Source organism: Lacerta agilis, chromosome 3 (genome assembly GCF_009819535.1).
Source record: "Lacerta agilis isolate rLacAgi1 chromosome 3, rLacAgi1.pri, whole genome shotgun sequence".
Lineage (NCBI taxonomy): Eukaryota > Metazoa > Chordata > Lepidosauria > Squamata > Lacertidae > Lacerta > Lacerta agilis.
In genome coordinates this window covers 56,737,011-56,763,745 of record NC_046314.1, presented here as the reverse complement: position 1 = coordinate 56,763,745, position 26,735 = coordinate 56,737,011, and the positions used below count along the sequence as shown (strand labels likewise).

Below are 26,735 nucleotides of genomic sequence, written 5' to 3'. Positions count from 1 at the left end.
AGTCTTTTCCAAGACGTAAATTACAAGAAGACACGGAGCTAAATACCTTCCACCAGCATCTCCATATAGTTGCTGGGTGTTAATTTAAAAAACAAAAACAATACCTAGATGTTCCACATTGAAAATTTGGGCACATTTCATAAAGCGAAAAGGCTCGCGACCCGAGCTGCGAGAAGTGGGCGGAGGAAGGGGGCGGAGCCTGTGTGTCTCGCCCCGCCCCTTCCCGGGAGCCGCTCCGTCTGCTGCAGCAACGGGGCGGGGCCGACTCCCGCGGGTCAGCTGAGCGGGCAGGGCGACCAAGTCCGGGAGCGGATCAAGGTAGGCTGCCCTCTTCGCCCCGCGGGGACGCGCCGACAGGCCACACAAGAGGCGGGTAAGGAGCGCCGGGAGTCCCCGGGCTGGGGGCGCGCGCGTCCAAGGGCGTCTCTTCCTCGCCCTCTCGCTGCAGCCGCTCGGCGTGCGTGGCGGGGCTCAGGTGGACGCCGCCCTTTCGCAGAGCAGCCGCCCTCCCCCCAACTCGGACGGGAAGGGGCGCCCCGTCGGGCGGACAGGCGGCTTCAGCGTGGAGCGAGCGAGCCGAGGGCGGACTGGCTGGCTGGCAGTTCCGCATTCCTATAGCCCCTCGCCTTCCCCGCCCCGCGGCTCAGCCTTCCCCGCCTCGGAGGACGGCTCTCTCCGCACGACGGCCTTCCTTTTCCCGGCCGCCTGCCTGCCTGCCTGCCTGCCTCCGCGGCTTCTCGGGAGTCTCCGCCAACCCGGTTGAGCCGTTCGCCTTGTTTTTCCGGAACTGATTTCCCCTGCTTTCGGGAAGTCATTATGTGGGCGGGGGGAGAGGAAGGGCTGCGATGCGCGCGCGCGTGTGTGTGACACGCGTGTGCGTGTGAATGAGCTCTCTCTGCGTGTACGTGCGCTCCAGGCGCTGATGGGGATGAGAAACCAACGCTCTTTTCTGGCTCCCTGGAGCTCCTCCTCCTCCTCCTCCCTCCTCTGGCTGGTGGAGGAGCCCATCATGTGATAACGAAAAGGAAGCACAGGGTTTCTTTCAATGGGGGCCTTCGGAGAGATAGTATTAGGCGTGCACCGATGTGTGTGAATGGGCACATGCGGACACTCGAGGCCGCGTAATGCGCGGCAGCTCCTGCGGCGACACATTTCCTGGCGTAGACCTTCTAAGGAAGCCACATAGGCTTTAAACAGCAGCTCTTAATGCTTCTCTGTCTGGACTGGCAGCAGTCTCTTGCGATTTGGAGGAATATAGTTCAGGGCTGTATACACACAGTACATTTAACGCCCATGGCTTCCCTTAAGGATCCTTTGGAACTGTAGTATGGAGCTACAATTCCCAGCACCCTTAAACGGCAGTTCCCATGATTCTTTGGGAAAAGGCATGTGCTTTAAATATATGTTGTGTACTCTGCCCAGGCAGTCATTCCTGATTTTTTCTGGCTTCCTGTTCCTGCCTTCTGCCTTACCACTTGCCAGTGGGTAGCAGCCACTGCTGCATGTCACTGGAAGATGCAGTACTGGGTGGAGGGCTGAAGGGCTAAATGAAAATACCATTCTTGTGGTTAACCATGCCTATTGAATGCAATACCAGCTGTGCATCTCCCCCCCCCCCCACTGTAGCAGACAAGTGGCAGGGTGGGGAGGGTTTTAGTGAGGAAAGGATAGATGGGAGAAAGTTAGCCAGTCCCTTCTCCTCTTGATCCTCTGTTCAAGAGAGAAGCCCCCCTCTTCCGTGTGTGTGTGTGTGTGTATGTGTGCATGCAGTCCGGCCCACCACAAGGTCTGAGGGGAGGTGAAACGGCCACCTCCTAAAAAAAAAATGCTGTCCCCTGTTGTAGAGGAATAACTGTCCCCACCCTCTATTCTGAGTGTGTTTCTTTAGGATGCTCCACCCTAGTGCTTAGGGTTGCTGATTGCTACTACTGTTGCAAAACAATCTCAAAAGTTGGGCAACAGACTTATCTTAAATCTCCCATGCCTGTGTAGATCTACTCCAGTGTTTTTCAACCTTTTTTGGGCAAAGGCACACTTGTTTCATGAAAAAAATCATGAGGCACACCACCATTAGAAAATGTTAAAAAAATTAACTCTGTGCCTATATTGACTATATATAAAGTAATTTTTCAATTTTTCCCACGGCACACCAGGCAACATCTCGCGGCACACTAATGTGCCGCGGAACAGTGGTTGAAAAACACTGATCTACTCCAGCAAGTTCCTTTCCACAGGATAGTTAGGTGCACCACCCAGTCATGCTAGTAACCATAAATCTCAGTGCAAGACTGTGGGACGCTTCAGACACTTTAAAGTCAAACTGAAGAGGAAGTACCACCAGGTGTGTGAGAGAGGTGATGCTGCAGTAAAAGGAACAGAAAGAGGAGTTAAAAATAGAATTGAGCTCTACATCTTGAAAGTTGTCCCATGAGAAACCATTGGTATTGCCCTGAACATGGTCCTAAGCCTGGACTCCTGCTGGACTGGGCTGCCTTTCCACAGAGATGGATTTAGGGTAGTGCAACCGGTTCTGCTACACTGGACACCAAGCCTAGGGTGTGCCACAGGGCATTGCAACTATGACGTAGTGAACTGAGAAGAATGGAAGGCACTGAATTTTGGCCTCACACAGGGTGTCGCTGAAATTTGAAAGATCACAGCCCACTTCTGCTCTCTGTACCTGGCTTGATCATTCCAGACTATTCCTGTTTGTCTCCTGATCTTCTTGGAATTCTTTCCAAGATTGTTCTTCATTATCATTACGTATTTATACCTGCTTTTTAGCAACAAGTCCTCAAAGTGGTTTACGAATTACTGGTGGAGACCATTTTAGGCATGTCCAGTGGATGCGTGATTGCCGATGTGTGGGTCCTTTTTGGATCCAGAAGAAAGTGGAACGGGGCAGGCTGGAACGGGGCAGGGTGGGGCACGCAGAAGGAGTGGGAATGGAACCCCTGTGCAAAATGGTTGTGGCCTATACAAGGTGGCTGACAGATGTGTTCTCAGTAAAGTTGTTTATGATCTCAGGGAGGGTTTTCATGTATAGATCTTCTACCCTAGAGCAGATGATCACACTTCCATGACCTATAATTCAGTGGCCCCTTCACACATTACAAGCAGTATGGAGAGGTACTGAAGCTATCCTGCTTGCCTCATGATCATGTAATACATTGCTCTCATGTTTGAGCACTGATTGAGCACTGAAGCTTATGTGCACAAACCTCAACAGGAGAGCTTGAACCCTGCACTCTCAGCTCTCGCAGATGCCAAGGCCCATAGATGTCTACAAATACAGACTTTCCTCCTCAGTGCATGGGAGAGTGCATACCTTTCATGTAAAAGATCCCAAATTAAGTTCCTAGCATCTTCACATAAAATCCTAGTTTGAAACCCTGGAAGACCCTCAGTGTAGACTGAGTTAGATGGACCAACAGTTTGATTCTTTGTAAGGCAGATTCCTTTGTCTCTACAGAAATAGCACCATTTCTGACCTACTACAGTTATACCTTGGTTCGCAAACGCTTTCCGAGCCAAACATTTTGTCTCCCGAACGCCAGAAACCTGGAAGCGAATGTTCTGGTTTGTGAATGTTCTTTGGAACCCGAGCATCCAGTGCGGCTTCTGCAGCTTCCAATTGGCTGCAGGAACTTCCTGCAGCCAATCGGAAGCTGCACCTTGGTTTCCAAATGTTTTCTGGAAGTTGAACAGACTTCCGGAATGGATTCTGTTCGACTTCTGAGGTACTGCTGTACTTCCATGTGTTTTAAAGAGATTTGTGATTTGATGTACTCTCATGCCCTTTACAGCTAACAGGGAGTACATGTTTATTGTGCGTGTCACTGTGTATCAGTACTGTGTATCAGGGATGTGGGTGGCGCTGTGGTCTAAACCACAGAGCCTAGGGATTGCCTATCAGAAGGTTGGCGGTTCGAATCCCCGCAACGGGGTGAGCTCCTGTTGTTCGGTCCCAGCTTCTGCCCACCTAGCAGTTCGAAAGCACGTCAAGTGCAAGTAGATAAATAGGTACCGCTCCGGTGGGAAGGTAAACGGCATTTCCGTGCACTGCTCTGGTTCGCCAGAAGCGGCTTAGTCATGCTGGCCACGTGACCCGGAAGCTATCTGCGGACAAACACCGGCTCCCTTGGCCTATAGAGCGAGATGAGCGCCGCAACCCCAGAGTCGTCCGTGACTGGACCTAATGGTCAGGGGTACCTTTATCCGTACCAGATTGCAACATGGCAATCTTTGCATGACCATGTGGGCCACTTTGCCCCTCCAGTCCTCCTGCTGCTGCACCGCCATGAGCTAAGCAGTGGTTTGGCTGAGTGTGTTGTTCAAATCCTGGACAGTTTGTGGTTAGTCTGCAGGAGACGAAGCATAAGTTCAGGTTCAGACATCGCACTAAGCCAAAGCATGCTTTAGCTCATACCATCAGGAGGACCAGTTCAGGAGTGCAGCATCCATGATCTTCTCTGTGAAAACCTTCACTTGTGCACATTCATGCTAAGCCATGGTTTGGCTTACCATTACATGCAAACCAGTTCTGTGCATGAGAAGCTGGTTTGGCAGATAACTGTGTCCTTATCCTGGAGCTGTTTACTGTATATGAGAAAGTAACTGCTATTTCATACACCTTCATGCAACGTAGCAAAGAATAGTTTTGAAGTAACTGTCTTTTATACACTTTCATACAACGTAGCAAAAAGTTATTTCTATGTGAAAACACTGGGATAGGATAACTTTATGTTGAGAGAACATTTAAATGTTGGTCAGGAGGCTTTGCAAGAACTCCGAGTGTAACAATGGGAAAACGTAAGCAGAGGAAATTCAATCTTATTGTTATCATCATCATTTATTTGTATGCTGCTCATGACACAGAATCACAGAATTGTGAAAAAGTTACATAATTCACTAAGTTACAAAATATAACAAGTAGTTAAACAACAAGTTAACGAAAACATCTCATAAAATGTACTATGAAATTAAATCCCCTAATAATATGTTATAAGATCTAGCAATAAAGTATATAAGCATAATTCCAGTAACACAAAAAATAAAGCTTACCTCCAAAATGAATGTCCTGCTGTTCCTCCAAGGGACTTGGGAAACCATCCAATTGATTGTATGAACATGGTCTACAATCCAAACAGCTTGCACTGTCATTTGCATAGGTTTTAGCCCTGCAGCATCTGGAGGGTCACAATTCCCCATCCCTGACCTGTGTCTTCAGGATATTCTATCTCAAGGCGTTCCTTCATCTAGAGCTTGTGTGCATCTCTGCACAGCTCCTACTACAAGATGGAGGTGGTAGTGTAGTGAAATAGATGGTCCATGGGGCTCCTCTCACTGCTTACACTGGCTCTTTCTGTAATCTTTGAAGCTGTTCATAAAATGAAAGGCATTGTCACCTTCATTCTTGGGCTTTAACAAAAAGTAATCCATTGCTCTTCAGGGCTTTGAAGGCAGCATTTTGGACAGCCTCACTCCTCGCAAAGCCCATGGTCCTAGAGACAGGGCTTTTTTTTTCCTACAAAAAAGGTGCCAGAACTTGTTAAGCTTTTTAAAGGGGACATCTCCCCTGAAAAAGCTTCTATTCTTACGCCGTGCTGCCCGCAGCCTCTGTAATGCCATGCTGCCATGCGCCGTCATGCTGAAATGCTAAAGAGGTGCCAGAACTCAGTTCCGGTAAATTTCTGCTGAAAAAAGCCCTGCCTAGAGATACATGGGGGAAAGAAGTATACTGCCATGTGGCAAGTGATTTGGGGATGGAGGATCTGGCTTATGGGTGAGTGTTTATTTGCAATCACATTTCAACCCAGGAGTGTGAGAAGATGCCCAAATCACCAATTCACCTCATTATTCCTCCTCCACGCAGAGCCGATTCATAAAGGACAGAATATGCTTCCCACTTTTATTATTTTCACAATAATCCCATGAGATCAGTGAAGGGTGGTTACTGCCTATAATTAAACAGCAAACTTCATGGCCAAACTTCCCCAGCTGAAGTTGATAATTTTATCCACTTGTAGGGAATTAACACAATAGTCTATAGAGTGTCTGTCTTGGTTCGTATAAGCTGCAAGCAAGTTTATCTGTATGTAGAAACTGGCATTCTCTGTGTTGACGTCCTTCCAAAGTCACCTCTTTTCTTCTCTACTTCCCCTTATGTATCAGCATTACTGGCCTAGTTATAAACACAGTTAGCCACATGTCTTAATTGCACTATAAACCTCCTCTTTACTGCACTTTCAGATTTCCTTCCTAGCCTTTCAAAATTTAACTTGCTCTGCAGATCATTCAGAGGAAATAGGAGGTACCATAGGAAGGGTGATTAAAAAGGGTGATTAAAGTTTTATTTGAACATTTGAGTTTTTATGGTGCATTTCCCTATTATGTGTAACTTCCTAAAAAAAAATTCTCCTTATATTTTCAGGTGGCATTATTGGTGAATCTTTTGTTTATGACCTAGTGTGCATCGTCCCAGTCAGCCATGGCGTACAATGCAGGCATCGCTGGGGACCCTAACCAGTTAGCACAACGCATCACTTCAAATATCCAGAAAATCACACAATGCAGTAAGTTGCTTAAAGCTATTCCTATTTACAAATGTTCCTGTCCCTGTATCTTTTATTTTTGTTATGACAGGTTTAGGAGCTTTGGGTGAAATCCAGTGTTTTCCAAGCAGACTTCTGTTTCTCCCTCTCTTCCCCCTAGCCTCTGTCCAGAGGACCACCCAATACTTTGGACCAGATTTTGGGTGGAGGGGTAGCATAGTGGAGGAGACAGAGAAAGTTTCATAGTACAAGCAGTCATTTGTTCCACTGGCAGATAGGGACAGTATATTGCCCTTTATTGACGAGGTCCTTAACATCTCAAAGGTTTGTGCAAATATTAGTTTTATGTCAGTTTTTAAAATTCTGGACTTTGTTAGCAAAACCTTCAGCAGTTCTGCAACTATATTTCAATATCTGGTTTCTGGTGAGGTTTCAGTACCTAGTCATGAATTACACACCTTAACTATCTTATCTGAAGTCTGTTGTACATGTTCTGGGTGGTGAAGGATTGAATTCAGAATGGCACAGTACTAGGAAAAGGCAACACAAAATTGAATGGTGTGGAAAGGTGTGTCTAAAAACAATGTACCCAAATGGTCTTCAAAAATCCTCTGTAGATACTGCCTGCTATGAGAGTACTTTGGTCATAAGGCTATGTTTTGAAGAAAAACTGTTATTGTTGGTTTGCATAAATATGTTGATAAGATTCCCCCCTCTCCCAAGAGAGCCATATTAAACTGTTGTAGAAAAGAAGAAATTGGAAGAGAGTACTGTGGCAACTAAGGAATGTGGGTGGCACTGTGGGCTAAACCACAGAGCCTAGGGCTTGCTGATCAGAAGGTTGGTGGTTCGAATCCCCACACAGGGTGAGCTCCCGTTGCTCGGTCCCAGCTCCTGCCAACCTAGCAGTTCGAAAGCACATCAAAGTGCAAGTAGATAAATAGGTACCGCTCCGGTGGGAAGGTAAATGGCGTTTCCGTGCACTGCTCTGGTTCGCCAGAAGCTGCTTTGTCATTCTGGCCACATGACCCGGAAGTTGTACGCCGGCTCCCTTGGCCAATAAAGCGAGATGAGTACCGCAACCCCAGAGTCATCTGCGACTGGACCTAATGGTCAGGGGTCCCTTTACCTTTACCATTACTGTGGCACCTTAAAATACATCTTATTGTCACATAGATTTTCATGGACTAAAGTCCACTGGGCCAGATGAATGTGGAGGAAAATTCATCACTTTGAGAATGGTGCTAGAGATCATGAGTGACGCACCATTAGCATGTGCATATTGTTCTTCTTCTTCTTCTATTGTTGTTGTTGTTGTTTGCTAAACAGGTTTAGCTTTGGGATGATCTTATCAATGCATACCAACTGATTATTCTTCAGCTGTGAACAGGTGGCTTGAATCCTCATTAAATTCCATACCGTAATTAACTTTGTTAAATATATGTGCAGCAAGCTCCAATGTAGCATGATGAAGAGGGCACTTTCTGGTTGCCATGCCCTTGCTTCTCCTTTAAATGATTAGGAACTGTACCTGCTGACTTATCTCTTCCTTCCTCCTCCCTTACTTTCTTCAGGCATCCTTTGTACTGGGCCACTTATATTTACTCATACCACTGTAAAAGATTCATAATGTCATAATCCTTGTGTGTCACAACACACAGCCTTCTGTGGAACTGTGTCAAGCCACACCTTCAGAAACAGTAACTGGTAAAAGCCCTTCTATATGCATTCAGATGTTCTTCCATCTGAAAATCCTTTCGATAGAAAGCTAGCATGCTGGGGAAAATGGTAGGACTGAGGCTTTCTCCCTCACATTCTAATTTTGGATAGGCAGAGTGTTATTGATGTGGCAAGCATTCAGTCTTCTCCACTAAGTCATGGTAAGAAATCTAATTCCAAAGAACAGTGTCAGACTGTTTCTGAATGTGTGGATTGCCTGCTTCCCTTTCTCATATACCTTTTCCTCAGGGGTAGGGAACCATTATATTTGTCAAGGGCTTATTTATTTATTTGATTGGTTGATGGATATATTGCTCTTCATCATAAGATCTCAGGGCGGTTCACAGAATAAAATGCTGGATAAAAACATGAACGTAAGGAAAACAAAACAGCAAAACAATACCCCCTTGTACTACTACTACTAATTAATAATAATAATAATAGATTTTTTATACCCCACCCCTCTGTCTGGGTTTCCCCAGCCACTCTGGGCAGCTCCCAACAGAATATTAAAAATACAATAAAACATCAGTCATTAAAAACTCCCCCAAACAGGGCTGCCTCCAGTTGTCTTCTAAAAGTCAGTTGTTTATTTCCTTGACATCTGATGGGAGGGCGTTCCACAGGGTGGGCGCCACTACCGAGAAGGCCCTCTGCCCTTCTCACAGGCACACTTAAAAGGCCATTGAATATTAATCAGCCCAAGGCCTGGTTGAAGAGCAACATTTTTGCCTCTTCTGTAATGAAGACGCCAGGCGAGTCTCTCAGGGGAAGAGCATTCCACAAACGGAGCCACTACAGAGAACATCCATTCTCGTTTTCCCACCCTCAGGTTCTCACACGGAGGAGGCATATGAAGAAAGGCCTCAGACGATGAACACAGAGTTCAGGATGGTTTATATGGGGAGAGGCTACATTCTCTAGGGGAAAAACAAAATCGAAAATTCTTTCTAGTAGCACCTTAGAGACCAACTGAGTTTGTTCCTGGTATGAGCTTTCGTGTGCATGCACACTTCTTCAGATACCTGGTATCTGAAGAAGTGTGCATGCACACGAAAGCTCATACCAGGAACAAACTCAGTTGGTCTCTAAGGTGCTACTAGAAAGAATTTTCGATTTTGTTTTGACTATGGCAGACCAACACGGCTACCCACCTGTAACATTCTCTAGGGGGTAATGTGCTACTGGGGGTGGGGTTGTATTATGGTGGGTGGGACCACCTGCTTTTCTCTTCCTGGCGCTCAATTCTGCCACGCCACCTTCTCAGTGCTGCTGGGGAAGTGGCGTGAAGATAGCTTGAGGGCAATAGGTTTCCCACTCACGCTTTGCTTAAATGACTGGTGGCTGCTGCTACATTTGTTGTCTCTCTGGCACATACCAGCTTCTTCTACCAGTTTGACTCATCTTGCTTTATGTGGCAATGCCCAGCCCCTTGGGAGGTTCCCCACTTGTGTGTGATGAAATTCTGAAAGGTAAGGGAAACCACATGGGCAAGAAAGAATCCTGTGCACTTATGGTTGGGCTGGCAGGGCAGATGCTGTAGAACTGGTAAAGATGAAAAAGAGGATTGAATGCTAAAAGAGCTTGGGGTGGGAGCATGATGCTGTTTGGAGCTGCTTCAGAACGTTGGCAATTAACGAAATGCGCATATTACTTTATTAATAAGAACTGAAGCAGCCAGTTAGATGGTGCCCCAAGTTTTAAACATTGAGATGCTTAATACTAAAATAAAATCTTGAAATGGGAGGATGCTTCAGAGGGGAGATCCCTGAGTAAGAAATGAAAGGGAGCGAAGAGATTGTCATCCATTTCTTTCTCTGCAAAATTGGTAGAAAGCAAGGAAATTGCAACGCTCGCAGTGGGAGTACTTTTCTCAGTAATTTCTCTTTGGGGTTGTCTCAGTTCATAGGTTCCTGTGTTGATCTTGGGACTGAATTGCCAAATAGTGCTTCTTCCTGATTTCCTGCCCCTTTTCCACTTCAGGACTCTGGTATCGCCAAAGTCCTTGAATTAAAAGACGGTGAATGAATGACTGCTAGAAAGTGGGAGGCCCCTTAAACTCTGTCAACATTACAATCTTTTTAACCTTGGTAGCCTAATCTGTTAACTTCTGAAGCATTTTGGTTGGTGCTAAATTCACATTGGAATGCTGTGTGGGTCAAGGAAGAAGAAAATAAATTAGTAGTACTAGGAATTTGCTGTCAGAAGAATCATCCCACATGGATGATGTAATCACTGCTATAGCACCCAAACTAGATTATTACGAAGGTTTTGCCTTAATGACTAAACAAGACAAACAAGTTCTAATGGTGTGACTTGTTTCTCTTTTAATTGGACAATTGCTTTGTGCAAATGATAACGTCAGGCCTATGTGATGTGTAAGGAGTTCATTATAATGCAAAGTTCTTGTGCTCTGGGCATATAAGGGATGCAGTTCTTATTTAATACATTTTGCATCATTAACCAGAACTAGAACTGCTTAGCTTTTGCAAATAGGTTGCATGATGTGCTATGAGGCTAAACCCTGGAGTTGCTGGTTGTAACTTAGCATAATAAACGCTCCAAATTATGAGGTAAAGGCCAACACCTTTGCTTTGAACCTGCTATGTTGATTGGAAAACTGGGGCGGTTATCTTCTTTAAGGTGACTATTGTGCAGTGATGTGAAAGAATAGCAAAGCACCTACATTTGACTGTAGTCAAAAACTTCCTGTATACCATTTTTCTCCTCCCATTCCACCTAATGTAGGTTGAATCGTACAATAGAGCTCTGTCCTTCAATCTTAGGTCCCCAGATGTTGTTGGATTGCGACTTCCATCGTCCCTAACTATTAGCTACTAAGGTTACAGGGGATGATGGGAGTTGTAGTCCAACAACAGTTGAATTGATTTATATACTGAATCTATTTATGGAATTTATGTCTTGCCCTTCCTGTAGAAGAAGCCCCCTCCAAAGAATGCTGCGCTCAAGGGCAGTTCCTTCTCTAGCTGATACCCGTTAACTTCACTGAAGATTCTTCTCTGTGGAGCTCGGTTAAATTGTAAAATAAAAATAAATCTGACTTGCAGCACCATTTGTAGCCAGAAAACAATACATAAAAATCCATTCGTCTGGTAGAACAGGAAAACCCTCTATGCAAGGGTTTGATAACTATCTCCTACGTCCTAGGTGACTGACAGAAGTATATGTGGGCAGCTGGGCTAGAGCAGTGTTTTTCAACCTTTTTTGGGCAAAGGCACACTTGTTTCATGAAAAAAATCATGAGGCACACCACCATTAGAAAATGTTTAAAAATTTAACTCTGTGCCTATATTGACTATATATAAAGTAATTCTCTTGAATAGGAATCAAATAAACAAATTTTTCCCACGGCACACCAGGCAACATCTGTGGTTGAAAAACACTGGGCTAGAGGGAAAAAATATGGGTTAGTAACGCAGATGATGGATATCTGCTTGTCTAGAGGGCACCCTTTGCCTCCCCCCCACCCCAAGTTGGCTTCAGCACTCTGTGCTAAACTGTTAGGAGGAAATACAGAAGGAAAGAAGAGAGAGCAGTTGGAATGGAGGAGGGACACGCTCAGAGAGGCTGTTGATATCTGGTCTCCGTGGCTGAGATCAACAGGGACATAGTTGGGCCCTGTCAGAGAAAAAACATGTGCTTGCTGTTTAGAAGAAGACTGGTTTCAAATTGAAACTAGAAGGCACAGCCCCACTTTTGCAAGCTGAGGAGAAAGAGAAGGTCTAGAACTTGTTTGTGCTAACATATATATTTATTTTTAATGAAACGAGGTCAAGAGAATGGAAAATGCAAAACAGGTGCATTGGTAAGCCCTGACACATAAATGCCTGCTCTCTTTTTTTGCTGAAAAACTTTAGCAACTTGTTGCACAGTGCATCCTGCAGGGGGCAGTATTGGGTAACTTTTCTAAGCTAAACATTGCAAGAATCCTAGGTGCTAAAATTCAAGCATAAAGAAAAAGATAAGATTTAAGAACATTACAGCTCATTGGCTTTAAAATGATCTTTCCAATTAAACTTCAGTTGTCTAAATTAACTTGGTCTGCCCTAACTAATTTTTAAGTTAGCTTGTTGCTGTTTGATCAATTCAGGACATGAACAAAGAGAGTATTGTAGCTATGAAAATACCATAGAATTGTAGAGTTGGAAGGGACCCTGAGGATGCAGGAATACGCAGCTGCCCCATACGGTGATCGAACCTGCAACCTTGGCATGATCAGCACCATACTCTAACCAACTGAGCTATCGAGGCTGATCAGATGGAATCCTTGTGGATTAACCTAGTACCTGTATTTGATTATGAAAATGACTTGGTATTCCGTTTCAGTCCATGAACTTGGTGTTTTTTGTTAACATGGTAGTGAGCCTCTAGCATAGATGTGCAAGGGGTTACATAGGCAAGAGTTGATAGGATCATTTGCTCTATGTGGTGTGCAGGGCACTCACTCTGCATCCTGTGTGCTAAATGCAAGGGGTTCCCCGTAAGCCTTTAGCACCTACAATATAGAAGATCCACAATGACAAACACTTTCCTGTTAGTGAATTAGGTTCCTTATGTCTGTTCAAGGCGGCCAGCAGGTGGCATTTATTCATAACATGTGCAAGTGAGCTGTATCCCTATTCTAACCACATTTCTTTGTAACTAGGATCCGTTCTGCACATCTCAAAGGGCTTTGCATTTGTGCCTTGTGGAACAGTAAATGGCTCCTGAAAGTCAGCTGCTTTATGAATGGATATCATGGCCTGAGTTCCACTGAGTGTATGCTCCCTATAGTAACGCCTGACTTCCAACTTGCTGTACTAATAATGGCTGAGACGTGGGAAACCCAGGTTCATATCCTGCTCAACTGTTCATATGCTCTATGAATGAGGGCTGCTCTCAGCCAACCTTACCTTTACAAGGTAGTAGGATAGTACTGTTCTCAACTTTGGCTCCACATGCTCAGTGAGCATGTGGCTCACAACCCATGGGCTCCACCCTTGACACCTGTATGTTTGGAACATAGGAGGTTGCTTTGTCCAAAATCAGACCAGTTTTCCATCTAGCTTAGTATTGTTGACTGGCAATGACTCTCCAGGGTTTCAATAAGAGAACTGGAAAGACTTGGGGTTTTGTTGGGGGGGGGGGGAATCCATAGGGCACCCAGTATATTACAGGCCCACTAGCTTGTCTTCCCCTCTGAGTGAATTGATTTGAAGCATTCTTTCAAAGATGACTTTTATCAAGCATATAGGTGGACAAGAATTAACGTAGTATCTGCAGAGGCAGCTTCTATCTCAGTAGCCTCTAGGAGCTATTTGCCTCCACAAGCAAGTAGATGGGGATAATCGGGTAGTCACTAGTTAATATTGATAAGCTTAGAAATCACAGGCTAAGAGGAGAGGTAATCTTATCAATCAGTAACTAGCTAAAGGACAGCAGAGAGTAGGAATAAGCAAATGTAAGAAGTGGGCTGCCTCCAAGGATTTATATTGGTTGCCAGGGCTTTTAATTCATTGGTAAGTGATATGGAATTAGGGGTGAGCAGTGAGGTAACCAAGTTTACTGATGTCACCAATTTATTTAAGGTGGTAGAATAAAATAAAAAAGTGATACTGAAGAGCTCCAAAGAAAGATCTCTCCAAATTGGGGAATCAGCATTAAAATGGCAAATACAGTTCATTGGAAGCAAGTATAAAGAGATGCGCATTGGGGCAAAATAGTAACAATCTCAACTTCAAATATATGCTGATGGAGTCTGAGTTGGTGGTTACTGACCAAGGAAGGGATCAGGAAGGGGATTGTGATTGTGGTGGATAGTTCAGTGAAGATACTGAATTCCTTTTGGGCAAATCATTCCGCGAAGAAGGTAAATTCCATTTGGTGAAATCATTAGGAAGGGAATTGAAAATGAAGCAGCCAATATAATATTGCTTTTTATGCACATGATCTAGCTACAGTTGAAATAGTTTTGGTCACCACACCTAAAGGATATTGTAGAGCTGCAGAAAAGGGCAAGCAAAATGATCAAGGGGCATAGTTAAATTATGGAATTTACTGCTACAAGATGTGATGATGACTTTTAAAAAAGGATTAGACAAATTCATGTGGGATGTTATCAATGCATGTAGTCATGATGACAATATATTAACTCCAATGGGATGCAGGTGGCGCTGTGGTCTAAACCACTGAGCCTCTTGGGCTTGCCGATCAGAAGGTCGGCGGTTCGAATCCCTGCGACGGGGTGAGCTCCCGTTGCTCTGTCCCAGCTCCTGCCAACCTAGCAGTATGTAAGCATGCCAGTACAAGTAGATAAATAGGTACCACTGCAGCGGGAAGGTAAATGGCATTTCCATGTACTCTGGTTTCCATCACAGTGTTTCGTTGCGCCAGAAGTGGTTTAGTCGTGCTGGCCGCATGACCTGGAAAGCTGTCTGTGTACAAATGCTGGCTCCCTCGGCCTGAAAGTGAGATGAGCACCGCAACCCCTTAGTCACCTTTGACTGGACTTAACTGTCCAGGGGTCCTTTACCTTTACCTATATGACCTCCAGTATTGAAGGCAATATCCCTCTGAATACGAGTTGCTGAAAATCACACATTGAGAGAGTGCTCTTGCACATATATCCTGCTTTTAGGGTTCCCATAGGCATTTTGTTGTGGCAAGAGAAAGTTGGACTACTAGATGGGACAGACAAAAGGTGCGTTGGGGCTCTTGAAATGTTGTAAGTTTAAAAATATTATTTGAAAGGCTTTCGCTTTCATCAGTTCAGCTGTAAAATGATCTTTTTTGTGTATGTGTATGTATATCTTTGCTTTTGAAAACCTCACTGAATTTGACCTACCACAGCTCTGTCAACTGGTATATGTTTCTGAATTGTCAATTAGAGATGCATGAAATTGTGGTGGAAATGTATCATTTACAAAAACCCTCTTCCTCTTTTTGCAAACAGCTGCAGAAATACAAAGAATACTGAATCAACTTGGAACGCCGCAAGACACGCATGAATTGCGGCAACAGCTGTAAGCGCTTCATGAGATGACCTTCATTTAACTGCATTGTAGATAGCCTCTCAATATGTGTTCCTGTCTTACCAAAGTGCTCTGCGTCTTTGAAACATTTGAGAACAGAAAAGGAGTGTGGGGATAAACCAACATCTTATCTGTATGTTGACTTGTTAATCCTCCAAGTTGCATTGTTTGGCACTATTAAGCACCCAGATGGTGTTGGAAGAGCCTACTGAGGTTCTTTTAAAAGTTCAAGCCACTTTCATGTTTGCTACTTCCGGCATTTTGGAAATGACTCTTAGGCTTTTGACAACAGTTTCAGCAAGTTAGGTTTTGTTAAGTGATGCAAAAGTATAGTATAGTATAGCATGAAATCAAAAGAAGGAATGTATTCCAAAATAACTGCGAAGGAGGGAAAGAAAGAAAGAAAGAAAGAAAGAAAGAAAGAAAGAAAGAAAGAAAGAAAGAAATTAGGAATGCATTGTTTCTACAGTGTGATGTTGGCAAGTGTCACTCATGCACCAGAAGGTTATGTAGATTATCAAATGTAATATTTAGATTAGCCTGAAGCCACATAATTATAGATGTATACAGTCCTGTGCCTACAGGTTTTTATTGGTGGTTTCTACGGATCTTGGTTGTTAATATATTTAGTGCCCCTGCTCATTAGTGAGAGAATTGCTGCAAATAATAATAGAATCTCCTGAAAGAGGGGTGTTGGGCATACTAACTAATGCCTACTAATGCCCACTTGGGCATGATTGCCAGTGCTTTGTCCAGATCTAACTGGTAGATCAGGGTGCCTTGTGTTTTATGAGAAGAGTTTACCACAACCTGTTCTCTGGATGGCCTTTTTCTTCAATAGACGCAGGAGCTGTTGATTAAGGAATCATGGTTCCACATTAGAATATGTTCTTTTCCATAGAATTAACATGTGATCATAATTCGGGGGGGGGGGGAGAGATTTTTACTGTTATCCTTTCCCAAAAAAGAATATGTAAGCCTCCTCCTGAACATTGTGTTAGTCATAATTTAAAATGTTTTCTCTCTTTCCCCTTCCCATATTGACTATTTACATTTTACAATACCAAATCTAATTTTCATGGCCCATCTATCAACCTGTCAGACAAATACAATCTTTATCATTTTAAGTACTCAAAAAAAAAAAAGGATTTTAAAGCAAAGTTTGGTCCACTACTTCTCAATTCTTCATTCTTGGTTTCTACAGAAGTGGAACCAGCAGTTATTTTGCAGATATTAAATAACATATGTGCCTTTCCTGAAGATTTATTTCTAAAGATATTCTGCAATGGAGTAAAAAGGTTGGTTGAGTAATCCAGTCACTGAGCTATAACTTTCTGTTTTAGGCAGCAGAAGCAGCAGTATACAAACCAACTTGCCAAAGAGACAGACAAAAACATTAAGGAGTTTGGATCTCTGCCTTCAATAAGCGAGCAGGTATAAAAATGTGAAGACAGTTTTCTGCATTTTTTTTTAAAAAAAACAACAACCTAAAACTACCTTTTTCATTTCTGCCGTGTGTGTTTGAAAACATTTTACTCCTGAGGCATATCAAGCAAAATACATTAATGGAACTTGGTTTGTAGTATAATTAAGAGGCCAAGTATTTTTGAACTACTAGGATTATAGGATTTACTTTGGTACGGGCACTTGGATTATGATCATTTTAATCATTTTGACTGCAATCCTGTGCACAGTTAGGCGGCTTAAATCCTATTGACTTTAGTGGGGTTTAAGCAGTCTAAATATGTGCAGAACTTGGACATTTTTGTCTTAACCGTGAGTGTGCTTAGTATGGTATTATATGGGGAAATGAAATTAACATTCATTTCAGGGCAATTGTCTTTCATTCTTATGAACAGCCATTCTAACAAATAGCTAATTATTTTCTCATTACTTTTGTTCCATCAAAAGGAGTACAGGTCTGCCTGTGTTTGGCTTTGAGGAAGGAATAAAAGCAGAGGAAATCCAGCACTACTTCATTGGTGGGGAACCTGTAGCCCTCCAGATATTGTTGGAATACACCGGGCATTATCCCTGAACATTGGCCATGCTGGCTGACGCTGTTGGGAGTTGGAGTCCAACAATACCGGTATCCAGAGAGCTGCAGGTTCCCACTTGCCCAAAATATGTGCAATTATATAGCGTTCTCCTTCAGCTTCTTCTGTATCATGTTAATAAGTGAGGCGTCGTCATGTTAATTCCAGGGGAAAGTATTTTGCCAGTCATCTCACCACTGTCATACTGGTGGCATTTTTTTTAGAGTAGAGTAGTGCTTAGGTGGGGCACCACTGGTTTAAATGGATGCCTCTCTTGCATTCTTGCCTCTCTTTCAGAAGCTAGAACCCAGCATGGACTAGGGGATAACTATGGGGTGCCAGTTTTGAATTGTTGCTTCGCAATGAAGCCCTTTACACTATCGTTGATGCATATTAATTGCAGATCTTTACTGTGGGTCCCTTTCAGGGGAAGGGGTGTACGTGTGATCCTGCTCTGGCATGGCGCAACTTAAAGTTGCTGTCCTTGTCCACCTATCTGTGCAAGCGCTGGACTTCCACTGCGATCCATTCCAAAGCTCGAGTGGGACTTCAGTGATGTGCGAGGCTTTGGCGTCAGAAAAAGCACCATTCAGCGGCCAGAGGCTTTGCAATAATAAAATGCCCTTCCATAACTTAGATAAATGTGTGTTCATCACACTGTATAGTGGAAAAGAGAGGAGGGATGCATCCATGTGTAGAATACTTTGGTCCATATCGCCCCTGACCTTACTTGATGTCTGCCTTAATGAAATGTGCAGTCGTATAGGCTGCTTCTGTCCAGCTGCTTGTAGAAAACTCCTGTATTGAATAATAATAAAAAAGATGACGGATTCCGGGCCAGTTAAATAACAACTGTAGAATAAACTTATCTCATTTTATTATGTATGTAATATATATTACATTTTGCCCCTTAGCGTCAGAGAAAAATACAGAAGGACCGACTTGTGAATGAGTTCACTACAGCACTGACAAACTTCCAGAGGGTCCAAAGACAAGCTGCTGAGAAAGAAAGAGAATTTGTGGCCAGAGTGCGAGCCAGCTCTAGGGTATCAGTAAGTATATACCAATGTATGTGTGATGTTTCCATTTACAGTTGTACCATGGAAGCCAAACGCCTTGGCTCCTGAACAAATCGGCTCCTGAACGATCAAAACCTGGAAGTGAGTGTTCCGGTTTTCGAATGATTTTTGGAAGCCGAACATCCGGCGCAGCTTCTGCGGCTTCTGATTGGCTGCAGGGTGCTCTTGCAGCCAATCGGAAGCCACACACTTGGGTTTTCGAACGGTTCTGGGAGTCGAATGGACTCCCGGAACACATTCTGTTCAGAAGCCTAGGTACCACTGTATAAAATCTGTTTCAGTATTTTAACTTTTGCATGTTTTAAAGTAGGTGTGTATATCTTTCTTGGTTACACTGTTTTACCTTTTATAAACCACTTTGAGGGTCTTCTTTGCAATCACATGGTGCATAAATTTTATAAAAGAAAAATAAATAAATTTCATAAAATAATGGAGGAATCAGGATAGAACATATCATTTATCTACTACTTTAGCAGTTATCTCCATATTAGGGTGCATGGGTCACAGCATCAGTGTATTTCACATGCCATCAGTTGCTAAGCTCCATTTGTGAAATGAATGGCAAGCTCTTGAATTTCACCTGCAACAAAAAGTTGTGGCTTTTTTAATGGTTATTATTAAAGCACCAGATAATCTAGGGCTGCAAGCAAGGGTGGAGCTTTTTGGTTGGGATGGAATAGAACACGGGAAGCTTTCATGTGGTCAAAGTTGGGTTTGAATACAATAGCATGCAGGACCCAGAAAACCCTGTCAGCATGCCTGATTCTGTCAACATGTGGCTTTGTGGGCAATTGCCTGGGGAACACGATGTGGTTTCTCATGTTTGTTGATCTGAAGCCGAGTGATATTTACGTGAGTAGGAATTACCATGTGATACTCCACATAATTGCAAACACGTCTCAGCTAGTAGCATCTACGGGCAGTAAAAACTAGCATAAAGGTGAAATAAGCTTTTGCAAGAATTGACACCCAAGGCGGGAGCTAGAAGCGTTTCAGTTTAAAGCGTTGTAAGTTTAAACAGGGGGAACAGGTAGAGAAAAACGGGACTCCACATCGCCAGCTGGTGGCACAATGTTATACCTCGCATACAACACATATAAACCACTTTTTCTTTACCTGTCTAGCTGAGTCCTAAGATCAGTGCTTTTTCTCTCGGCGTACGGAGGGGTACACATACCCCTAAACATTTTGCGAATCTAAGTTTGGCTTCATTGAGGGGCAGTATTTCAATATGAGTAGGAAAATGAGAGTACCCCTAAACATTTTATTTTAGAAAAAAAGCACTGCCTAAGACAATATAAATCCATCTTATTTTATCATGGCTGCTCTACTTTGTGCATTAAACATTCCATAACTGTTGGGTATGGTGGGTGTGCAGGTCTAGCAGGGCCCAGACCAGCCTAATGTGAGCAAGAAGTCAAGGTGGTTCTAAAAATTGTTATGGCACTGAAGTGGTCTTGCTTCTTTTCTGTTTGTAACTGAATTGGGGTGGGGGTGGGGCGACATTGACGGATCCTAAGATGAGTTAAGTTAAAGAAGTTCACATGAGGAAGTTTTCCCTCTTCTTTTTCCACTCCATCTACAGCCTCCCCAGAAACCTTTCTGGGGAGCCTTCCTGAACAATGTGGGAGGGATAGTCCTAAACTGGGGAAGAATTTATTCCAGTGTCATTTCCCCCCCTAGTGTAGAAACTTACACCGGCAACTGCATTACTTACCTCCCTTCAGGGAGTGCTAAGGGTATAACACGAATTAAATTGGGCTGATCCTTATACCTTCTTTTTTGTGGATGTGTCATACTGAAGCAGATGTAATTCCATGCCTCAGAATAAGTTGTTTTTCCATCTCTTAACTTTGCAGGGTGGTGCTCCAGAGGAAAGCTACAAAGAAGGAACACTTGTGTCCTGGGACAGGTAGGAAGTGCTATAAAACCTGACAGTGTTTCATTTATTGAATTAAGTAAACTCGGTAAAAAAAACTGCGTGCGGACATAATATTGCCATAAATTCTCAAATCACTCACAAGTAGGCAATAAAACCTGTTGAAGTTGTTTTTTTAATAATGTGGTGTCATAAATGTGGTGCTTTCATTGCCAAAGTGTGGTGTGATCTTAATCCTGCATTGTTCTCTTAGAAAAAAACTTAACAGCTTTTATATGTATTTTCTCTTAGGAGCTTACATTAATGACTTTCACTCAGTGGGTACTGTGTGTGGTATTCAGAAAGGTCCCAAAATGGTTGCCAGTGGCAGTTAGCAATCAATGTTCCCTGTGTAAAGTATATTGATTAATAATCTGCTTGGATATCCTGTGTGCTTTAACTTATAGCCAGCCTCAGACCCAAGTACTAGAAGAAGAAATCACAGAAGATGACCTTCGTCTTATTGAGGAGAGAGAGTCTGCCATCAGGCAGCTTGAGGTGAGCAGAGGGCAAAGTTTAGAAATGCACTGAGTGAGATCAAGAGCAGAATTTTTCTTTCCTTAATTTGACAGTGTATTAAAAAAAACAAAAACCTTCTCTTGTGGTATTGGTTCTCCTCACCTCCCAACCCAGTATTTGTTGCCCTTACGTTTTGTGCTTCCGTGTGTTTGATTGATTGAACGTCATCTTCTAAAACCAAAGAAAAGGTCTTATCCTACACCACCTAGTGAACCATGGTCACCAAAGTACATCTATATTTCAGAACTTTAAGTTTGTGTTCTAACTCTAAACCATAAATGGAGTGAAACTGTGTCTAAGTAAAGATAATGATTTTTAAATTATTTTTATTTTTTGCTAAATGGCACAGTCTAGGTCCACTTGATCCTACTGATTTCATTGGAGGAATTACAGCTCTGCTTTATCTAGCTAAAACAGGGAGACTAGATTGTACCTTAAAAAGGACATGGATTGCACAGGGTTAAACACTTTAGTGTCTTGTTAACACAAAGCTATCTGGACTGGAACTGATCGCAGTTATACCCTAATTAATCAGCTAAAACATTCCATATGCAAACACGTAACATCCAGTTTTCTTTTCCAGATATGTTGAAAGTAGCATGGTGAATGTTAAAAGGATTTATGTGTGCTGCTTGCTGTTTTGTGGTTTTGTAGTCCAACCATCTCTTTCCCCCATTTGTCCTGTCACTTTCTTCCATTTTTTCCCTACACGTTGCTGGGAGTGAATTCCTGCAGTTGTGCTAAGTGCTGTTGGGGGTGTATAAACATGAATATCTTCTGTGTTTGCAGGCAGACATTTTGGATATTAATGAAATATTTAAAGATCTGGGGATGATGATTCATGAACAAGGAGATGTGATAGGTAAGCAGAAATTAGTATTCTGGAGAGAGCTCCTTTTAACAGTTTGCGTAACATTTGGGCACAGTAGCTGGATTCAGTTAGCATCTAGAAATCTTCCAGGAATTTGTTAAAAGCTAGAGTTAGCTGTTTACCAATCATCTGGTTTGGCAAAATTTGGCTTGTGAAGAATCTGAATATGCCCATGCGCCTTCTGGATTTTATTATCTGACACGTAGCTGCCTTGTATTTCAGGCTAAAAGAGATACAATAAGAAATCTGCTTAAGGGGCTGTTCTGTTTTATTGTGGGGAAAGTGTATTCCAACTTGGTTTCTTGTATTACAACTTTTCAGCTTTTCAGATTTCGAAGGAGCTGTGCCCTCCTAGGATTAAATTCAGAGCATGTTCAGAATGAAGAGTTGACAGAAAAAGCATTATGCATAAGAAAAATCTATGTTTTAAGTATACATTTTATAGACCTATCCATTAAGCTCAGGAAGGAGCTGGACTTTTAAATAGATTTTTTTTAAAGAAAAACTGCCTGCATACAGAGTGGGTGAGCATTGCCACCATGGTGGCCTTAGCTGCAGTCATTTTTGTCCAGGATACAGTCTGTTTCCACAAGTTGGTTATGATCATATCTTGGGGGAAATAGCTTACGTTTTCCTTCTCTGCATGTGAAACAAAGCCTATTAGTTGGGGTGAAAAATCCTAAGCACATTTAGTAGGAATGGAATCACACCATTTTTTTAAAAAGAAGAAGAAGTGGGAGGACAGTAGAGGTATGCCGTTAAAAATGATGATCCTGCATTGAGTCCCACCCCCAGCCACTAAAAGTTACCCACTGTAATGTGTAGTCTCATGTCCCAATATCAGTACAATATGTATGTCCTTGCCAGTGCCTCATCTTTGACTACCACCGGCAGGAGCAAATAGTGCAAATTGTCATGATCTCAGCCGGAGGCTCAGGCCATTCCCCACTCCCATGTTGGAAGAAAGTGCAAGGCAGGTCAAAGGACTGCATGGGCTGCCTCTTGCTGCCGACACATGTAGCAGCCTCCCACCACAACTGCCTGTGCATCTGACTGGTATGTGAATCAGTCAGTTGGATCATCATAACCCTTCTCATGCTAGCCAGACACCAGGTTGCAGGGGTGTGATGGCAGTGTGTTGGTATTGTCAGGAGGGTGTATGTGTTAAGCTGAACGAGCCATTATCCGCCCCTTGTCCTTTGTTACCTGTAGTTTTATCCTGGTTTATTTCAGCTGAATGTTCTTGCAGATAAGTGTGCTTAGGGTTGCCCCCTCTTTCCTGTGTCATAGTCAACTAACAGGACTAAATATGTAAGGTTCCAGAGCAATCTGTATCTGTTACTGAGAATTTCACTCTGCCTTCAGATTAAAGTCTCTGTGGTTTATTTTTCTCCTCAAAGACAGCATAGAAGCCAATGTAGAAACAGCTGACGTCCATGTCCAGCAAGCAAATCAGCAGCTGTCCAGAGCAGCAGACTACCAGGTAAATATGAGCAGAAGCAGCTAGATTATGTTGGGAATTTTCCATCCTTTGATTAAAAAATTGAAGCTTATTTCTCAGACTTACTAAGAGGCTAGAAATGTGAGGTACAGGTGACTCACTCTCCTCTAGGCCATATTTTTAATGATCATTTTAATGCTCTGCTTTTCCAACAAAAAATCAGAGCAGTTTACAATCATATTAAAAAACAACAACCACATACTAAACATTCCATTTGTAATAAGGGAGTGCTATCGCAGGATGAGTTAAAGCACAAATATAGACCTCTGAAAATCATGCACGGACAGGAATATCTTTGTATGGTTCCTGAATGCTGACCTAGAAGGCAACAAGCAGACCTCTTGGTTCCACAGGCATGGGTTGCAGAGGTGTGGTGCTGAAACAGAAAAGGGCCTATCTTTCAACCCCCAAAGCACATTGCTCCATTGTCTCCAAACACAGATGGATGTCAGCAACAATTTAATCACCAGCTGCCTTATCTCAAAAAAGTGGAGGGATCCTGAGAAGGACTTTCAATTCAGATATGACAAAGGAATTATATGAGAAGGTGGTCCTTCAGATGCTTTGAGGCATGGCCATCTTGTGTTTTAAATCAAAACCAGCACTTTGAATTACACTCACAAACCAGAAGCCTTGCCAACTCCTTTTGGATAGGCAGAAAGCCTTTGAAGGCAGCTCCATGTAGAGTGCATTACGTTAAACCATGCCATGACCAGAAGTTAGATAACTGTAGCAAGCACTTTGTTGCAACTTTTCATGGATAGCCAAGTTGGGGAAATGCAGTTTGATCCACAGGTGCCACTTGGGCCTCTGAGAATAAGGCCCGATCTAAAAGCAGTCTCAAGCTGCAAACCTGATAATTTATTGGGAAACATTTCTCAGGCTGAGGGCTGCATTCCGTCATGGTCAAAGTTCAGGGGATACAGCAGAAGCAAAAGGTAGGTGAGAGCAGAGACCAAAGTGGGTAGAGCAACAAATGCGACTTTTACCTTTGTACAGTGAGAGTCGTGTGTTGCAGTCATAAGAAGGTCAAGAGATCTCTACACATGCAGCCAGGAGATCTCTACACACACAACCATCCTCTCTCCAGGCAAGCAAGAACTATGATCCCAGTTCAAGGATACATTTCAGCCATGCAAAAGCCCTCAAGGAAAGGGAAGCCCAGGACTGCTGACCTGGGGACAGCCCTGAGGCACAGATTGAAAACATTTGTTAACCGTAATGACCATGAACCTATTTAATACACTGCACTGAAATGGAAAGCAAATGGCTTTTAACAGGTGTGCTCTCATGTTTATTGGACAGACTGTCCCATCACATGTATAGTATTTATAAAAAACTAACTTTAGCACAGTTGTGAATGTTACACTCATCAAACCTACTTAGTTCTGATTCCCCAGTAGTAAGATTATTCTTTTTATGAGCAGAATAAGTCATAATCTAAAAAGTTGTTGAGAGATTTAAGTACCACAAATTTTAAAAAGTTTCCCTATGAGCTGGGGTATTTCAGGTTTTAAAAGCAAACTATTGAGTGTCTATAACTTAGTCTTTTCTTGTAAATCTAAACAGTGACTAAGGCTGCAATTCTAACCCAATTTGCCTAACAGTAAACACCATTGAATTATGTAGGACTTAATTCTGAGTAGACACGGTTAGGATCGCATGGTGGCTAGCTCGAAATCGCCAGAGACCTCTAACTTGCAAGTTCTCAACTTGCACTCTGTCTCTCAACGAAACATGTGAACTGTCTCAGTTTTGGGTTCTGTAGGGTTTTGTTAATGTTGAGTTTTCTATGTGGAGGGAATTTGCTTCAAAGGAAGAGCAATATTCAAACCATGGGTATCCCCGCCTGAAGTCTTTAAACACAATTTTCCATGCCACTGGTGAGAACTGGATTGTAGATCATCTGACGATGGAACACTTTGAACCATTCAGTTCAGGAATTTCTACACTGACAATCTCTTTTGCTTCTCCACAGCGCAAATCCCGCAAGAAATTGTGTATCCTCATTCTTGTGCTTGTTGCAGGAGCAACTATCCTTGGCCTCATCATCTGGGGAGCAACAAAATCATGATATGCTAAATTACATAGTAGAGTTTCCAGTCATGTCTCATTGTGAAGCTGTTCAGTAAATGATGTGCCCATCTTTATCACTTCTGCTTTGTCACAAGATGCATTTTTAATCCACGAGTGCTTCCCCCTCAGCTTGTGTAGTACGATTAATTTGAATTCATTGTGGCAATGTAACTTGCCAATACTCGATCAAGGTATAGGCAACTTCTTATATGGTGCTTACTACTCTTCTCTTTACCTCCAGGTGTAGATCTATTGATCAAGTAGGCCAGGCTTACACACACACACACACACACAGACTCTCTCTCTCTCTCTGTTGTCTTGCAAGGTCATTCAGCTGAACCCTTTGGAGGCCTCATAGAGGGGCTGTGAGCAGGATGCAAATTGTCAAACACACTGTTTGATATGTCAGCTTAACCCCCAACTTTATAGGGCCAAGTTAATTTACTGCAACAATTAATTCATCAATAAGTCTCAATGACTGTTACTATTAACCTGTATCTCTGGACTAAGTGAAACATTACTTGGCTTCACATTTCTGAGATGACACACACACACGTTCCCAAGGATTTCTTTCCATAAACTAGTGGAAATTTCTGTCCACTGACTGACTCTCTGCACAGTTCAAATCTAATAACTGGGTTACTGGAGGTTGGAGCCTTGCTTCTGTTGTTATCTTTCTGACTTAATCTTTCTGAAACTTTTTTGGATTAAATGTGCAGTTTCTGTTTTACAAAAGAACGGTATCTTTCTCTTCATATTTTGATATAAAAAAACCTGATACTGGGTATCAGCAAACTTGGCAAAGGCTAATCTAGCAAAAAGGGTTTGATAATGATAGGCTGTGTGTTTGTACTTATCCTTAAAAGATAAGTCTTTGGAATACTTTTTAAAAATTAGCTAAGATTTGCACCTTAATTTATGTACTTGTTAGGTATTTGAAGTTTAAAGTATATGGGCGAAATTAATATGTATAGTGGCTTAGCTTCAAACTTGGCTCTCTGATTCGAATCTCCAATAATGTACACATTCCTAACTAGAAAACTGTTTTTAGTTGGTTTGTGGCTCAAGACAACACAGCTGGATTGGGGCAGTGGGGGATTCACAATCATGGATTTGTATACCTGTGAATATCTACAAGATCCCCCACAGGACCAAAGCAGCCGAGAAGAAGGAAGCCATTTGGATTGGGAATACAGCATGGGAACAGGATCAACCATGTCCCATTTCATGGCCCCAATCTGAAGGGGAAAGGGTTTGCCTCTGCATTTGCCCTTTAAAAACAACAACAGGTGATCAGGTGATGGATAACCTCACTATCTTTACTACTTTGGTCTTCATATTCCTATATATGATGGTGACTAGTGAAAATTCAGAGTTGTGTACTGCTTGAATTCAGGGCTCTCAGGCCAATATAAACATCAAACCTGGTGT

At 42.9% G+C, this 26,735-nt stretch overlaps 1 protein-coding gene across 2 annotated transcripts; it reads left to right on the top strand.

Annotated features, from left to right (window-relative positions):
- The first annotated feature begins 257 nt into the window (after positions 1-257).
- STX7 (syntaxin 7) lies at positions 258-25,384 on the top strand. 2 transcript variants are annotated; one of them, XM_033143796.1, is made up of 10 exons: positions 258-369; positions 6,434-6,575; positions 15,226-15,295; positions 16,648-16,738; positions 18,255-18,392; positions 20,279-20,331; positions 20,745-20,835; positions 21,646-21,718; positions 23,128-23,210; positions 25,207-25,384. In XM_033143796.1, exons 2-10 carry the CDS (start codon positions 6,491-6,493, stop codon positions 25,300-25,302), a joined length of 780 nt encoding a protein of 259 aa, XP_032999687.1. In that variant the 5' UTR covers positions 258-369; positions 6,434-6,490; the 3' UTR covers positions 25,303-25,384. The 2 variants fall into 2 exon arrangements, with proteins under 2 accessions (XP_032999687.1, XP_032999686.1); XM_033143795.1 differs by having other exon boundaries at positions 258-373.
- The last annotated feature ends 1,351 nt before the right edge of the window (positions 25,385-26,735 follow it).